Here is a 16910-nt window from a genome sequence, read left to right as displayed (position 1 = left end):
TTAATCTACGCAAGCAATAATGTTCTTGTCACAAAACAAGTTTATTTGCAGCAGTTTGATGAGAGAAGAACTAGAACTGGATCATTTGTCCCTAAAAGCAAAAAAATATTGATGAAGCAATTGTAAATAAAGATAATTTAAATGGGTCTATTTAAAAAATATATTACCTTTCTCTTTTTGTCTCCACCCAACTCAAAGTGCTTGCAACGCTTGATGGGAAGTTGCTTTCTTGATTTGCAAACAGTGCATTCCATCCTCAATACAATCTTCTTGGTGGTTTTGGCCTAAAACAAATATATTTGAAATTAAACATTTCTTGGGCTTTGATAATAATGTATTATAATGGAAAAGTGGTGTAACATTTCTTTTTATGTGATACAAATTATCTTGTTTGGGTTGTGTGCGGGTGATTTTGGGATATCAGCGGACTGAGCAAGTAGTAATCAGAAACATGTATAATGCATCTGCATTACTCCCTAAATAAGAGTTTGTTTTGATGCAAAAATCACCACATGATTGTCTTGAATAATGTATATTGCTTTTGGCGAAACAAAAACTTCGGTCAAATTGTATGACATATTTTACAAGATGCTATTAATTTGTTATTTATATCACATCTGTTTAGCCAAAACTATTGTAAAGTTTTGGGACAAACTGTGATACATCTACATTGTAACATTTGTTTCCACAACATGATATATCATAATACAAGCTACATTACATATATATATACAATATGATCATACTTAATTTTACAAACAAATACAAATACCAATTCTGTAAATTGCATTGATCATTGGAAAGTTTTTTTTACGCACCAAGCCGGTTTATGAAATAAACATACAGTATTTAAACAAATGGCCATAGATACCTTATGCAATTTGAACATAAACATTATTTTATGTAAGTATTAGCTTAGATGCTTTTTTCCAAGCAGTTTAAAACATTTTTATTTTGGGTGCACCTATAATATACAGGATTGCTTGGTGCATTATTATCATCACTTTGCGCACTGTTATATCGCTTGGTGCACCATAATGCCACTTCATGCATCACTAGGTAAAGTGCACCTAGCACTATCCAGGTGCACTAAGGTGTACTAAGTGATATTTAAGTGCACCTAGCGATATTAAAGTGCATCAAGCGATCCTGTACATTTTAGATACACCATTTTATTTTCACATGATTCTAGTAGATGTATTAGGTCAGACAAGGGGCTCAAATCTTATTCAAGTGCATTTGAATACATGTTTTGTCACTACCTTGCTGTATTCGTATGATTTTTGCTTGTTTTTATAGTGTATAAATACAATTTGAATTGTTGTAAGTCTTTGCCTACCTAAAATTTTTGCGAATACAATTTGAATTGTTGCCGGACAAAACAATTCGTAAAATTGAATACATGACTTAATTTTTGCAATTCGAACCTGATTCAACCCCATCTCTGTTTTCGTATATAAAAAGAATAAGGTAAATATTATAGTTTTCCTTTAAATATATATCCAATTCTGAAAATGCAATAATTTTTACCTTTTTGTGGAAAACAGGTTTGGTTTGACCTCCATAACCTGACTGTTTTCTGTCATAACGCCGCTTTCCCTGGGCATACAGAGAGGCCTTGCCAGTCTTGTACTGAGTAACTTTGTGCAAAGTGTGGCGTTTGCAGTCCTTGTGTCCGCAATAGGTGCGGCGGGTCTTTGGGACGTTAACCTGTATCAAATACAAACCTTGTAAGTATTTCCATTGAAAAGCTTCTAGCTCTATTCACTTATGGTGAAATATATTGCTTGACTAAAAAAACTTCTTAATTGGTAAAAACTTTTTCCAATACTAGCCTAAAACCTTGGATTTAAGCAGATAAATTTTAGGAAAATATTCCTACCATCTCGCCTGATATTCCAATCCGAAAAGAACAAAAGTCCCCAACACGAGATTAAGGACGTCTCATATCATAGATATCATGTAACAGAACATTTTATCCGAAAGCAAACAATTCTTTTACAGCGTACAATTTATTACCTACAAACAATATTTCAAATTATTTTATTGTGTTTCAAACTATAACTTTAGCTATATTACGGACGGCGATAAACTACAATTTATAAAATCCATGGTGACAAAACGAAAATAAATTATTTCTTACACTTTTAATTCATGCGTAATTTGAGTATTTTATCACGCAAAAAAATATTTATTTTCTGAACTTGTTTGGTTTCTTTTCACTTTTGAAAACAAATTGACTTTGGGATACAAAATTGTTTCGTTGACCGACGTGTGGCTGTTTGTGACAATTTTTAGTTGACAAATCGTTCTGTGGATTTTGCTCGCCGGAGATTTGACCTTCTGAACTTCGAGCGTTGGTAAGAGATATTTCGTTTTTTAAAACTGTCTTCATTGTTTTGGTTAGTATATAAAGTTGTTGAAAGTATATTTTGTCGAATTATCCACAACGATTTTGGTCTGCAACTTAATACGCTACGTCTGCGATTCCTAAATTTGATTTGTAATTTTGCACGTATCGCAAATTTGTAATGTATTTGGGTCCGATTCTGAAACCACAATTTGTTTGTTATTTCAGGTTTCATTCATTTGTTTTGCCAAAATGTTTTCCAGACTCTTGGCGAACTCTGGTAAGTTGAATAACACATCATAACATCAACATGTGCATGTTGTACTAAACTTTGTTAGATGTATGGTGGGATTCAGTCTGTTGTATAGAACCGTTTCACGAATTTTTATGAGATCAGCAAACCGGTTAGCATTACTGGTTACTGTCAATGGACTTTTTGTAACAGAACCGGCAGAAAAATATGACTTGTGTGATAGATCTGACTGACAAAGAATTTTAATCCCACCACTGGTTAAATGCTATCTGTTTATTTTTGACTTTTTTGTTTTCTGCAGGTCGCAGGCTTATTTCTAAGAATTCACCACTTTGTTTGAGGGTCATAAATGCACAGCGATATTCCAATGCAGCAGTTGTAACTCAAGCAACAAACAAAGTTGCTGTCGCCAATGCATACCCGGTCAGTATAAAAACAAACTGTTTCATATCATATACTACAAAAAAATAAATGCATTATCAAAGCCACAAATCCGAATGCTAACCTGCCAAAAATAAACTGCATTTTATAGGCACAACTTAAAGACTGGGAAAACTTTAAAATGCCTGGTGCCCCCTATGATGGAATGGGGCCACTTCCTCCTTTAGAAGAGTTTGACCCCAAAATGGCTCGTCATTATGTTATTCCAGAAGATTGGTTTCAATTTCTTTACCCAAGGACGGGAACAACGGGTAAATATGTTGTTGCTGTATGGTACTATCTATTAAATGTACTGTTTAAAGTAAAGAAAACTTTCAGTTAGTTAAAAGCAGTGTCCCCAACTTACAAAAGACCTTAACACACTTGTACTTTAAATCACACCAAGCATTAGGTAAAAAGTGCTATCTTGAAGTTAAAAGATTTTAACAGTAATACAAGATGGCAAGTTGTGGAATCTTTGCCAACACTATTTCAAAACTTTTAAGTTCAAGCATTAGCATTTACCAAAACTTTTTTGCAGGCTTGTACACATTTTTTGCCACTGTCGGCACTATGCTTGTTTCCAAGGAGTTTTACATCATTACCCCGGACAGTTGGTACACTCTTACATTAATAGCTGTTTGTGTTACGATTGCTAAACTTGCTGGGCCATCAATAAGAAATTTTTTTGAAGAAGCTCGTACAGTAAGTTTGTTATTAAATCATTTATTTCCACAAACAAGTAGTGTATGTTGCTGTAATGTGGCATAATCAGTAATACTGATTGTTACTGGTTTTGTTGTTTTGAAGTATTTCAAAGTAAGTTTTGACCAAAAAATAAAAAAAAAACTTCTGTTTGTTCAAAACCGATGCACCTGTCCTGTGAGGTTAATCAATTTGTGACTTAAATATCAGTGGTTTGTATTTGGGACTCTCAGCTCTTTTTGTATTTATCTTTATGCGTCGTAATCATTTACTTATTTCCAACATGCCATTTATGTTAATCATTGCAACTATCAGCAAATTTGCAAATACTATCAAAATATCTATTTTTAGATGTTTTCCTTGTCAGTAAATACAAACTCAATTTTCACTAAAATTATTTTTGTTATGAAGGATTTATTTAAAGCTCTGGAGAATGTCAAAGCAGAAGACGTGGCAGGCCTTCAGGAGCTTGTGGATAATATTAAACTTGAACAGTGGAGAGCAGGGGCACAAAAGCTGATCAATGATGCCAAACAAGTATGGCTTATTCAAAAAGTTTATTTTTCAACTCCCTCAAATACTCATGAAAAATAAACTAAAATTTGCTATTCATTACAACATTTAGTGGGGTGGTACTAAATACCGCATGTGACCGAATGGTATTCCGCTTAGAATACTGCATGCGTGTGTGAAATATGAGAATAAGCCCCAACAATGGTAAATTCGACCAGATTCTAGTATTATTTAAATTACAAATCCTCGCCCAACCCGAATAGCTCTAACCGTCAACACTTTCAAAAGTCTGGAAAAATTATAATTGTCGTAAAAGCATATTTAAGTTCTTTACAACTTCCTTTCCTGTGATAACATGTGGTATACCATGCAGTACCATGCGGTATTTAGTACTAGTGATGCACCGAAGTTTCGGTTGGCCGAAACATTTCGGCCGAATCCGTGGTTTTCCAATGTTTCGGTTTCGGCCCGAACGTTTTTGAAAATTCAGCCGAAACCGAACTTTTTTATTGCATTAAATTAGGGCCTTAAATGTCATTTTCGCCCATACGAAGCATCATAAACTAACTATTTGTTGTTTAAATAAAATAGGAGCCATGTTGTCTACAAAATATTATATATATGTTTAGTAAAGCCTACGCATTATGAAAGTGATTTCAGTTTGTCAAAATTGAGTTCACTCACATCAACAACACAAGGTTCAGTTGAAAACTGCCATAAGAAAGGGGATTTTAGGTTCGGCCGAAATTATTCGGCCTCATGGCCCGAACCTTTTTAGGCGGGTCCGGTGCATCACTATTTAGTACCACTGCATTTGGTGTATGTTGTATTGTCAAGTGTTTAAGGAACTGTTTTTGTATGGTTTACATTTGTTTGAAGCACAATAACTATGTACTTAGAAAACTTAAATTCATGAGGGTTATTATAGCAAAATTTAACAAAAAAGGAAAAATTAAACTGAATATTTGATATCATCTGACTAACTTCACATCCTCAACCAAACATTTATCTTATACCTTTTTTAATGTAAATGGGTTGTTAGGTAAATGGCCTATTTTGGACAAAACTTACTGAATGTATTCAACTATTTATGTGTTCATTTTAAAGCCTTATTTTTTAGATATTTTTATTTTTTATCTGCTTTTAAGAATGACAGTAATATTTCTAAAATAGTAATATAGTTAAATGCAGGGATGCTCTTACTTTTGTTGAAATGCAAGCTACTTAGCTGATTTATTCGCAAACATACTGAGGATGCTTTGTGTGTTTAATATGTGTTGAAGTATTTTACATACATGTGTTTTAAACTGAAAATTGTCAACATTGGTCCTATGTATCAAGTCAAAAGACAGGACATCTAATTTTTTAATATTATGCAATCCATCCATAATCTATTTGCAATTGACAGGATTTACGTGTTCAAAAACCTTGGGGTTTCTTGCATTTTTGCAAAACGGTCCGATAATGATTTTTGTATTTAGGTCAACTTGGCAATGATGCTGGAGACAGAATATCTCAATCGACAGGCAACTGTTGTAGAAACGATCAAGAGGCAGCTCGACTATCAGGTAAACAGACAATAACCAATCCTGGTAATTCTAAAACCAAGTGTACAAATCGTACTAGGCCACTGCAGTCATTGTGCCAACTGCAGGGCCATAAGGGTCTAACAGCCCGTGAACACCAAAGTTGAAATAGGCACTATGTATAGTGTTTTGGTGGTTGCCTTGGAGCTGAAAAATACTACTGATGCCAGGTGTAGCAGTTTGGTTTTCTATTTCTGATATGAATGTGTGCCCATCTAGATATTACATTATCTTTTCCCAGGCACTGCCAACGAATGCAAACAATTTTTAACAGAAAATATTTTCGTCAAAGTATTTGGCAGAAGGCAGTATTTATCCCTGTAACGAATACAAAACCAAGGTTTATTATAAATTTTCATGTGACTGAGTTTTCTGCTGCATTTTCAGGTTGCAGTGCAGAAAGTTGACACGGAACTTGCACATGGACACATGGTGAATTGGATTGAGAAAAAAGTCATGAAAACTATAACACCTGAATCGGTGAGTCTGCCTCGCAACTTTTATATTGATTTTCTGTTATATCCCTTTCCACTAAAATACATAGGTTTCTGGGTTGTTGAATCTCAATATTATTTTTAGGGTCTTTCCCAGTTGGTTAAATTTAAAATTATAATTGTGTCTTGAACTACTGGTTTTGCCTATTTTAGTTTGGCAAAATATGTTGACCACAAACTCTTGACTAGCTTTTCAAATAAACATATAAATTATATTGTTGTGATGTAATCATATCATTCTTGCTCCCCAATGAGGTAGTTGTAAATACAAAGTATATATCGGTGTCACTAAAAATATAAATTGTTTTTATATTTGCAGCAAAAGGCAACATTAGCATCTTGCATCGCCCAACTTAACACGATGGCAAGCAAGTAAAGATCACCACAACAAAAAGTTTCAAACAAGTTCAAATGTAAATTTGGAGTCTTGAGGAATTTAGGCAACTACATTTATTTTCTTCATACCGGTTTGCGTTTCCAGATACTTTTGTGATTCCGTTATGTTCAAATAAAAAAATCTACCTTAAACGTTCCAGTCTGGTGACTTTTTGAGAAGGTAATAACTAAGGATGGGCCAAAACTGCGAGTGTTCTGTTCGGTCGAACACCGAGCATCTCACATTTATGTGCTCGGCCCAGAATGCTCGGTGCTTTGTGACGTCACAAACATTTCTGATTCCACGCTAGTTTTTAGCTTTCCTTGGTCCCTTACGTCACCAGTTTTTGTTCTTGGATACCCTTTCGAACACTAGTTTTGGACGTTAGCAGGGCATGAATATGCAAATTTCATGCTCGTGTCGGTTTGTGAAACTGCTCTCCGAGCATCAAAAACAGCAATGCTCGGTACCGAGTACTCGGGTTTTGGCTCGGCTCGGCCCATCCCTGGTAATAATAGAGTGGTGGTTAGCACTGCCAAGAGCTACATTCAGTAAGGTAAGCGTGTTGAAAACAGTGCTTAACTACTACGTTTACGTACATATGAACAGTAGAACTCTGCTTACAAAGAACCAGAGGTCACGGGTTGGAATCCCGTCGACTGCTCATGGTCGGTTAGTGCAGTGGTTCCGATCCGGGGAGTAATTTACTTTCATATGGAAAACAAGATACAACTCAGCTCTGTACAGTGGATAAAAAACCCAATCTTAAATTATCTTTGTATGGTTCAGCATCTATTCTATTATGTAGTCAGTTGGGGAGCAATGAAAATATTTGTTAAGTGAGAAATTTGTCGATTAAGGTTGGGAACCACTGGGTTGGTGCAACATTTTGTGTTTGCAGTTGGTAATACATTGCCAGATGCCTTTGACCAGAAAGGTTTTTTAAAAAAGTTTGTGGTGAGGCTATACGGTCTTTCCAGTAATTTAGAATTGCACAAATAAGGCACTGCAAGCCGTGTTGTTAACAAACTTCAACCCCGACAACTTATAACAATGGACTACAAAGCCGTGTTGCTAATGACATTAAAAAAATTAATCAAAGTCTATAGCTTACGATCACAGTAACAACAAATTAACCGAGGCAAAATTATTTTGGGCAAATGGGGTTGACAAACCTGTACCAAGTTCAGTGGCTGTTAAAAATGAAAAAGAACTTACATAACGTCAAGACAGTCGTAAAAAGTTCAACTAAGTAATAAAAGTTGACCGCCTTGCAAACGGACACCGGTCATTGTGAACGTGGTGGCCATCACAGCAAATAAAATCTTCACTAAACTGTGAAATTGCCAGTGATTTACAATTGCCCTTGAGGCACGTCTGTCAACTTATACACCTACAGCTTCTTGTATGTTCTTGCAGTGAGTTTTTCCGTATAATAGTGATACTCACGATGATTGTCAAATCGACGCCGTGTGTCACCAGAAACGAGTTTTCGTAAATATAGATGGCTGCTATCACGACGGTGATTTCACCGTAGGGTAGGCGACATTACGACAGCAGGATTGTGGTATAAAAGCTGGACAGTAAATAAAGGCAAAGCATAAGTGGTCTGCACACGCACGGTCCATGCTAACCTAGGCAAATGAACAGTGAAATTTAATTTAAAACGTAATTGATTTGGATAAGAGTTTTTATCTTCTGACTGAATATAGCTGAACGGTTTTTTACAGTCATTAAACAAGGTTATTGTTTAAAGTATATCAAAGATAACTTAATAAAAGCAACGGTTAAATTTTATGTTTTCCGCCATTAGCCACTGAATGAGGTACATTCCGCCTTTGGGCCATGTTAGCTGCGCCCGTTTGCGAGTTGAGCAAGGTGTAAAACCGGTTGGTACGCATCGGTGCTTGTGAAATATCAGGGGAGATCGGGAATGAACAGACTAACTCGCTTTGCAAAACGTTGCCTGCTTCAAAATACACTAAAACTATAGCAAATAAAGTTGTTTGGTAAAATCGTAGTTTTCGGCTAAATATTGTTCACGGCAAAAATATACCATAGTCTTTGGAACGTTTGAAAGAGAAGAATGTAATTTAGAGAGCATATACACGTGAAGTATAGTGGATCAGAAAAGGAACATATTCTTTATGTTGGAATTGTGACTTTAAGTTTTGACACGAACGGTTTTGTTTTTATTAATACCAGACCCTGACCTTGCAACATAGGAACAGGAAGCTAACAAGTCACCATGAACAAACTGGTTATCGTTTTCTGTCTGATCGCTGTCGGAAGTGCCGCGGAATTTCCGGAAGCGGCTGAAAACCTCCAGGTTGAAGTGAAGGGAGACAGTGTGGCGGTCACGTGGGATGCTGTGGGGGGCGCGACTGGATATTTGGTAAGTATATTGGATGATTGCTGTGCAAAACAAGACAAATATAAACATTTTCTGTTTCGTTGGCAAAACGCGTGTATCAGATCATTTGTCGTTCAAACAAACCAAAACAAATAGTTTCAGTTACGATCAAAAGCCATCAAACAGGGCTTAAACTGAAGATTGATGTTTACCTGTTTTACCCCAAATTAACTCTCATCACAACATTTAAATTAGCACAACACAACAGAGGCGAGAAAATGCAATTTGGTTTCATCGCACAAAATACATTGTTTTCGTGACCCATAAGGTGTTGGAAAGAAGCTGACAATCCAATTGTTTCCAAACTTATATTTGTCGCATATTAAAAACGTACAAATTGCAAGTAAAAAATTGGATCCAAATGTTTCGCTAAACAAATCAGCAGATTGGGTTTTAGCATCCTTCCATCAAAGCATGCAGCGCAAAAAGTTACCATTTAACGCAAATGTTTGTTATAATCAGGTAAAACTGAGCACAGGACAGGAAACGAATGCGGGGATCCCAACCGCATCGTTTGGGGGACTTTCCCCGATGACATCATACACAGTGGAGGTTGTGGCTGAGATGGGAAATGAAATAGGGGAGACTGCAGAGATTCAATTTACCACCAGTAAGTCAAGCTGCAACGAATGTGTGAAGATAGGCCATACATTAGGTTTGAAACAAATATATATTGACATCTACTGACTTATAAAGCAGACAAGCTGTTCTTGGTGGGATTCGAACCCACACTGAAATACCGAAACCATTTGCAGTTTTCGGTTGTTTCGGTATTATCTCAAATTAGTAAACAATGCCTGAGTGTATTACGCTCACAGTGCGCCTTATTGCTTGTCCGTTCATTTTTTGGTTAATTAATTTAACTCATTAAAGTTGGGGAGCTTCAATCCATCAAATTTCTCTCGATGGAGCAACGGCATTCAATATTCTTACTCGGGTAAACATGTGAATGAGGCCGGGTTAGAACCCTCAACCTTGCGAGGGAACATCGGTTACGCTAACCGCTTGTCGATATAGGCAACTTTGAGTTATAGGTAAACGTAAATTTATTCGTTGATTGCTTGTTTTTGCAGGACTTGGTAAAGTGATGGGATTTATGGTGAGTGAAGCGACAGAGACTTCGATCAGTGTTCAGTGGACGGAAAACAACTTGACTGACAGTTACGTGATAAGAGTCGTCAACGAAGACGGCGAAGAAATGGGTGAGATATTGATGTGTAACATATATTGTATAGATTTTCTTGATGTATGCTACAATTACTCCTCGACGTGTATATCGTAGATGTACCCAATACCATAATTTTGAACGATGAAGCTACTGCCTGAAGGCCAAACAACTCTTGTAAACCTTTAAATCAAAAATCCCAATTCAAAATACGTAGGCCCAGTTGCTGTTTAAATACTTGACCCTAGCAGTTAAAAAACGATGACTAATCCAAACCACGAGAGTCATGAGGTCAAGGTGACCACATTTACCTCAAAATATTTTTCCAACACCCCCTGTACGATGATTTCACACCCGAAAACATGAGGTCAAAGACATGGTCATGACTGTACACCATGAATCACAACAGAGTTGTCTCCCTAATGTATGTCGCACCCTTAGATAACGTCACACAACGTTATGTCACCACGTGGCCTCAGGGCAAGAGATATATCGGGATTGAGCGATAAAATCGCCGCTATCGGGTGCTGATGTTAATAAACTTTCAACATAAGAAGATGTCTGTTCTTGCCCAGAGGCAACTTGAAACATCAGGGGACACGTCATGCGGTTATGACGTAGAGATTGACAAGTAAACGTCACCAATAAACAAATTTGATTGTAACGAATGTCCTATTGATTTGTGACGGTAAAATCAATAGTAAAAGGGAATACTTAGCGAGGCAAAAGGTGTAAGTTTGTGAAGTGCCAATCATCTAATATGTGTCCGATGTTATCCGAATGGTAGATAAATCCTTAAAAAATCTCTTTAGGTCACACAATTTACGAGGTAATGCTGACATGGTCCTAACCAGTGGCGGGATTCAAATTTTTTGTCAGCCGGTTCTATCACAAAACGTCCACTGACAGTAACCATTAATCAGTGCTGGATTAACCTGTAAGCAATATAAGCACGTGCTTAGGGCATCAAGTAGAGGAGGGGCACCACAGAAATGGTTTCTAGGTAAATTATTAAATCTAACAAAAAACTACAACTATATTTAAAATGTAATGAAAATGAATAAGTTCTATTTATAAAGCGAAAAAAGCAAATAAAATAACTGACAAAAGGGATTGATTGCGTGCTATATGACGTAACAACGTTGCGTTGCTCTGTTTGTTAAAACCTAAAAAGTCAAGACTCATGGGTGCCAAACCCGTCGATCGCGATCGACTGGTCGATCTCGGACTGATATCAAGTCGATCGCGAGGGATTCAGAAAATTATTTAAAATAATTGTTTTGTAATGCGTTTTTAGGGAATGTTGCCCTACATAGATGACTTTATTGTGAAAGTTATTCATTAGGATATGTTCACACCACAAATACTCAGTCGACGCTTTACATCGCAAAAGTCACAACAGTAATAGTTACGTCACAAAAATAATAGTTACAGTAGTAATGGTTACTTTGTGCCGGTACTTTTTGTATTATCAAGATTAGCTTCGGATGAATTATAAAAAATTAAGTTCAATGTAGTGTAAAATGTCACACCCAAACCACGATAAAAAACGTAAAACAGGGCTCGGAAAATGCTAGTTTTCCTTTGGTAATACACACATAGTCTTGCATTATCTTGTTAGTTTGTATTGGAATGGTAGATCCCGAGAGTTGGACTACACTACCTCAAACGTCGACCTTAAGTCAAAAAAGATTGGGCACCCCCTGGCTGTTTGAAAACATATTCGTGTATGTGGCAAACGTAAATTAAACACGACGCTAATACTAGTATGTTTTACAATTGGGCAACCGTGCTGAGACTGGGGAAGGCAGCAGCAAAATTAGGCGTTTTTAATTGAGTTTTGGAGTATTTCTGACGTTCTGAAACAAATCTGCAAGTTTAATATCAGCTAAGCTTATAGTCTATCACCCTTGCTGTATATTATGTTAAAATCGAAATCTCGATGAATAATTTTGTTTTTACGTTTATATTTCGAATTAAAAATGATGTAAGGGGCACCAAATTGTTTTAGTGCTTAGGGCCTCTAATGGTGTTAATCCGGCCCTGCCATTAATGCTAACCGGTTCGTTGTACTCATAAAATTTCGTGAGACGGTTCTATAGAACCGGTGCGAACCGGCTGAATCCCACCACTGGTCCTAACAAAACTTGACGTTGCTGGGGTTCGTGATTTGCATTTGTTTTTACAACTTTGGCAAATTTAAGTTGTACTACAAGTTATATGTACAACTCATGCTAGACCGGGGTATTTGCGTTTGCAGACGGATCCGCCATCACACAACAAGATGGATCAGCAACCATTACAGGGCTTCAGGCGATCAGCTTCTACAGTATCTACATTCGCGGCGTTTCCTCCCCTGGAATGGGTGAAGAAACGATGATAAGGTAAACTTCAAAATATCACCGATAAACTTGTTTTGAATGGAAACTGAAATGTTGTCCAAATAGCGAACGGCATAAACAACATTCCAAAAGATCTCAACAATCTCTACTATTTATTCCTTATCTTGATTGGCATTTAAATTGTTTAAGTTCGCGTAGATGTTGTCATACATTCGACAAACAACCTAATACCCGATAATATTTACTGTGTACATGCAGAGCACGAACCGACGGTTCTGGGTTTAAGATGACTGGAGTTTGGGAAGACGGATTGGGAGTGGTCGGAGGAAGTGGCATGATATACAGGTGCGCTGGTTTGTTGAAATGTTATTGTGGTGAAACTCACACCTGCGGGGTTAAAGTTTAATACCAAACAATATTATTGAAGTCTTCTGAAAAACAACAATATCCTTACAGAAATTTTTCTACTTGTCTAAAGAACATTACAAATGAACGCAATAAGCCAATACAAAGTTAATATTCAATAATTGAAACGAGAACTATAGTGCTGGCTGTTTTTTTTTAATCTGGTTTAAATACATGAATGACAATTTTAGCTGACCCTAAAAAAATTATTAAAAAAAACTTTTTAGGTTGATGATTGTTGAATTTGAAAACTTTTTTACTTAACCCATTAAACCGACTAAAACAAAATGCAGTAGTTGTTGGAAAAGTGCGCATTGCTTTCAATTGGTATTTAATATAATAAACAAGCATAACAATTCCAATTGCGTTTTATCCAGACCACTTGCTACTCCGCTTGGAATCTACAGAATTGGGGTGACATTTCCATGCGAGATTGCATCGGCCACCGTAAGTTACCAATGACAAGCGATCATGCTGGATGTAAACCATAGCTTCTGAACCACGGTGTACACCGTACATGAATGTATACAATGTACACTGTACATTAACACACTGCATGGCATATATTTGATGAGTGTTGTTTATTCCTTTTAATATTGCGGTACAGTGGTTTGGTTATCAAATATACTTGTTTTCTACTCGCAGATGTCAGCACTTAGCAGTAGTTGTAAAAGTAACTTTAATCTTGCACAGTAGACCACAAAACAGCGCACCAGAACGCTGCCTCAAAACATTCATGTTTTTTTTATCAGTTTTGGAACGGAAACGAAGACACCCAGCGTGCTCTGCCACTAGAGGGATATTTCGAACTAGTGCAAGATGAAATGTGGATGCGTGAAAAAACTGAAATCGGAATTACCTACTACACAACAAACGAAACGTAAGACGCACAGCAAATGGCCGTATGCAATCACTGCGCAAATTATAATACGGTGTAGCTGCAGCGCGTTTAGCCATTATTAACCAATCGTGTCCTTCACTTTCTTGCGCTTCATAACGTTTTAACGTTGCGTAGCTGTTGGTTCTTGCACTCAGCGAATAAACTAAACTCAACTTTAAATACAGCTTATCGTTTGGGTATTGTCATCTTAAAAGTCGCATCAATTGAAAATACTCCGGATAATTGCAAGTAAACGCTTGGCAAATCGAAGTTGCAAATAACCAGAATCATCTGTGTAATCACACCCAACGAGTAATGGTCGCGATTTTGCAGACACATTTTTATGCGAGAACCTATATGTCTTACATCACAGAGTCTGCAACTTTGAGAACCAGAGCGTCGCAGTGACGTTTAATGACGAAATAAAGCTGGCGAGACGAGGAGATTTGTTATTGGATGATGGAAATGACACACAAACCATTGGTGGGTGATTGGTTTCTTAAATACAGCGCTTACTTAGCTAAGTTTGGATTTATCATCGGTCTAAAGTATTGTGACAAACGTGCTAAAATGTTACAAAGCAATTCATTGCTTATCTAGAATTTTGCATATCGTTGTATTTGCCATACACAGCAACATATCTAAATTTGTTTGAAACAGTTTTTCCTTAAGCCTTGTTCGATCTAAAAATATTCCCCTTAATTGCTTTTGGTTGTTCTCCTCAGATGTTGACCTTGTTCAGTATCAGTGGGCAAACTCGTCGGATGAAGTCAACAACGCTGGATGGCTGAGATTTCGACTCGACAAAATCTTTCATGGAATGAACTTTGTGAGTTATGTTTGAGAGTTCAAGTCTCGTAAAGTCAACCAGCAAAGGAGCAGTTCCACAGGAAAAAAAATGTTCCAAACAGTCCATAAACTGCCATTAACTTCCACACATCAATTGCTTACTTCAAACACTATCGCAAATAGCCTTGCAAAGTTAAAAACAAGGGTTAAAAATAGCCGGTAAATACAAGTAACGCCTTTAGTTTTAAACTGCTTACAGTCCATGTCAACAAAGATGTCGTTCTTTTATCAACTATTTAGGTTGGGATCTTTGTTCTGGTATAAATGAGGGCATTTGTATACCGTAATCCTACTCACTAAGTCTATCAAACAAGTATGACAATTGACAGGATATAATCTCATAAATTAAACCATGTTTGCATACAGGGTGATGAGAGCAACACAACCATCCTAAAACCGCCGCCTGGCGCATTTGTTATCACTTTAAACCCCGGAGCTGATTGTGTGGCTGCAGGCTTGCTCGTATCGGTGAGTTGCATTGAAACAAGTAATCTAATCCTGCAAGTTGGTCAGTTAATCTGACAAAAAGCCACTGAAGATTACTAACTGTTTGTAGTATATTATAAAATCACGAGTGACCGGAGACTCAGTACAATATATATAAACGTTGGATGACTCTATACTTTTCAAAGTTTTTAGTCTGCAGAGTACTATTTATAAAATGTGGCCATGATTGCACATTAAGACTTTTATGCTGTTTGACATTTAACCCATCTTGGTGACCTGGTACGTCCTTGTGTGTAACATTACCGAGTCTTATCGTTGTTATGTACCGTATAGTTTGTTGATTAAAATTTTACTTGCATTTCAGCACACCTGGGGCATGACGTTGAAAGATACATCTTCTGTAACGAATGCGGGCAACGTGCTTTACTTCAGTCAACTAAAAACTGAATGGCCCGTCGCCAAACCAGGTAAAAATTTGTGTAAAACAACAAGCACCTTGAAATCTTGTCAGTTGTCCACAGATAAACCACCTGTAAGCTGCAAGAACATAGCACTTGCCGCCTTATTTTTCATTTAGTAATGCTTTCTCAATATAACATGTTTTTCTTTTAAAATTTGCTTCATATTCTTATCCTGAACTATACTTTCTCTTGGCTCAAAGCGGCTCTTTTTACAATTTTTTGTTTATATTCTTTTGATTTTTCTTGACTCTATACTCAGATTTTCAATCTATTTCACTTTCTTCTCCAACTCTTCTGGTGTTTTCTTCACAATAGCTCTTTAGCAATCAATTGATGTTGCCTAATTTCGATTTAAATTTTTTTTCTCCTTTTCTTTTTCACGTTTAACTCTTTAAGTTTTTTATTACCCCTCTTACACATTAACATGAAGCATCGGTTAACCACTTTTTGTTTTGTTACTCAGGCCTCGTATACGGATACGACCCAGAACTTTGTCCTGATCAGTTCAATATGAAGGCATCAGTTATGATCGGCGGAGCAATGGTGGAAAGCATCAACGAACTTCCCAAAGCATAAAGTCTACGACGATTTTTGCGTTAAATCTGAATATATTACACGTATATTTTACATGGTTGTTAAATCCGTGCTCTTTGTGACCATTTTTTTCAAGTCTTTTGCGTTAATTTGCGTGATTCAATATTTCGCAAGGGCTTTGCGTGAAAAACTATCAATAAACTTTCCCAATCGTGTTTTAGGTGGTATTGCCGACTTACAGTAGTTTTGCACAATCAGGGTTGTAAACAGGCCTAAAATTTAAGCCCCAACCAGGCCCAAACCCGAACCGTTTTTGAGAAGCCTGTTTAGGCCCGAATGGTTGATTGAAATGCCTGTAATAAAAAAGACATGCAAAATGAACAATATTAAACAATGGCATAAACAAGACCCTTTAGGGCCGCTGGGCATCAGTTTAAGTCAAACAACTAAATACTTAGCTAGACAATTTATATTTAAAAATATTTTGCCATGAGACAGCACATCAGAAATTTAGATGAAGAACAATGTAGCCAAACGTAGAAACAAATGAAAGATTTCTCAACTAATCCGATAAATCTTTCTAATTGTCGTCAAGTATAACCAATCCCAACAATGGCATTATAGATGTCGTCATTTAAATTTTACGATAGCACCTCAAACCAATGATAAAATTACTGAGTAACAATTATCACCGCCAATCACCGGGTAAAACCGGTT

The 16910-nt window shown here is 36.7% G+C and overlaps 3 protein-coding genes across 3 annotated transcripts; 2 read left to right on the top strand and 1 right to left on the bottom strand.

Moving 5' to 3' along the window:
• Window positions 1–22: 22 nt before the first annotated feature.
• LOC145237293 (uncharacterized) lies at window positions 23–1965 on the bottom strand. The gene is made up of 4 exons (XM_080100096.1): window positions 1883–1965; window positions 1531–1710; window positions 168–284; window positions 23–91 (listed from the first exon to the last, which is right to left on the bottom strand). Exons 1-4 carry the CDS (start codon window positions 1883–1885, stop codon window positions 71–73), a joined length of 321 nt encoding a protein of 106 aa, XP_079956222.1. The 5' UTR covers window positions 1886–1965; the 3' UTR covers window positions 23–70.
• Window positions 1966–2257: 292 nt separating this feature from the next.
• On the top strand, window positions 2258–6820 carry LOC145237292 (ATP synthase peripheral stalk subunit b, mitochondrial-like). Its single transcript, XM_080100095.1, has 9 exons — window positions 2258–2360; window positions 2579–2630; window positions 2905–3026; window positions 3136–3295; window positions 3565–3728; window positions 4140–4265; window positions 5723–5809; window positions 6215–6307; window positions 6641–6820. The coding sequence occupies exons 2-9, from the start codon at window positions 2603–2605 to the stop codon at window positions 6695–6697; spliced, it is 837 nt and encodes a 278-aa protein (XP_079956221.1). The 5' UTR covers window positions 2258–2360; window positions 2579–2602; the 3' UTR covers window positions 6698–6820.
• Window positions 6821–8871: 2051 nt separating this feature from the next.
• On the top strand, window positions 8872–16408 carry LOC145238654 (uncharacterized). Its single transcript, XM_080101894.1, has 12 exons — window positions 8872–9092; window positions 9573–9720; window positions 10184–10312; window positions 12536–12659; window positions 12876–12962; window positions 13400–13469; window positions 13775–13902; window positions 14276–14385; window positions 14628–14731; window positions 15118–15219; window positions 15563–15665; window positions 16123–16408. Exons 1-12 carry the CDS (start codon window positions 8946–8948, stop codon window positions 16233–16235), a joined length of 1365 nt encoding a protein of 454 aa, XP_079958020.1. The 5' UTR covers window positions 8872–8945; the 3' UTR covers window positions 16236–16408.
• Window positions 16409–16910: the final 502 nt, after the last annotated feature.

This window comes from Phallusia mammillata, chromosome 7 (genome assembly GCF_965637545.1).
Source record: "Phallusia mammillata chromosome 7, kaPhaMamm4.hap1.1, whole genome shotgun sequence".
NCBI classification, from domain to species: domain Eukaryota; kingdom Metazoa; phylum Chordata; class Ascidiacea; order Phlebobranchia; family Ascidiidae; genus Phallusia; species Phallusia mammillata.
Note: the sequence above shows the minus strand (reverse complement) of the source record. Positions and strands in the feature narration are given on the sequence as shown.

Excerpts from the sequence above, each read along its gene's own strand:
- LOC145237293 (XM_080100096.1), bottom strand. Across the intron at positions 285-1,530 it reads AACCTGTTTTCCACAAAAAG|GCCAAAACCACCAAGAAGAT; the intron begins GTAAAAATTATT and ends TATTTGTTTTAG. Across the intron at positions 92-167 it reads GTGGAGACAAAAAGAGAAAG|GGACAAATGATCCAGTTCTA; the intron begins GTAATATATTTT and ends TTTTGCTTTTAG.
- LOC145237292 (XM_080100095.1), top strand. The coding sequence starts at position 2,603 with ATGTTTTCCAGACTCTTGGCGAACTCTG. Across the intron at positions 4,266-5,722 it reads TGATCAATGATGCCAAACAA|GTCAACTTGGCAATGATGCT; the intron begins GTATGGCTTATT and ends TTTTGTATTTAG. Across the intron at positions 5,810-6,214 it reads AGAGGCAGCTCGACTATCAG|GTTGCAGTGCAGAAAGTTGA; the intron begins GTAAACAGACAA and ends CTGCATTTTCAG.
- LOC145238654 (XM_080101894.1), top strand. The coding sequence starts at position 8,946 with ATGAACAAACTGGTTATCGTTTTCTGTCTGATCGCTGTCGGAAGTGCC. Across the intron at positions 13,903-14,275 it reads TACTACACAACAAACGAAAC|AGTCTGCAACTTTGAGAACC; the intron begins GTAAGACGCACA and ends CTTACATCACAG. Across the intron at positions 15,220-15,562 it reads CTGCAGGCTTGCTCGTATCG|CACACCTGGGGCATGACGTT; the intron begins GTGAGTTGCATT and ends CTTGCATTTCAG.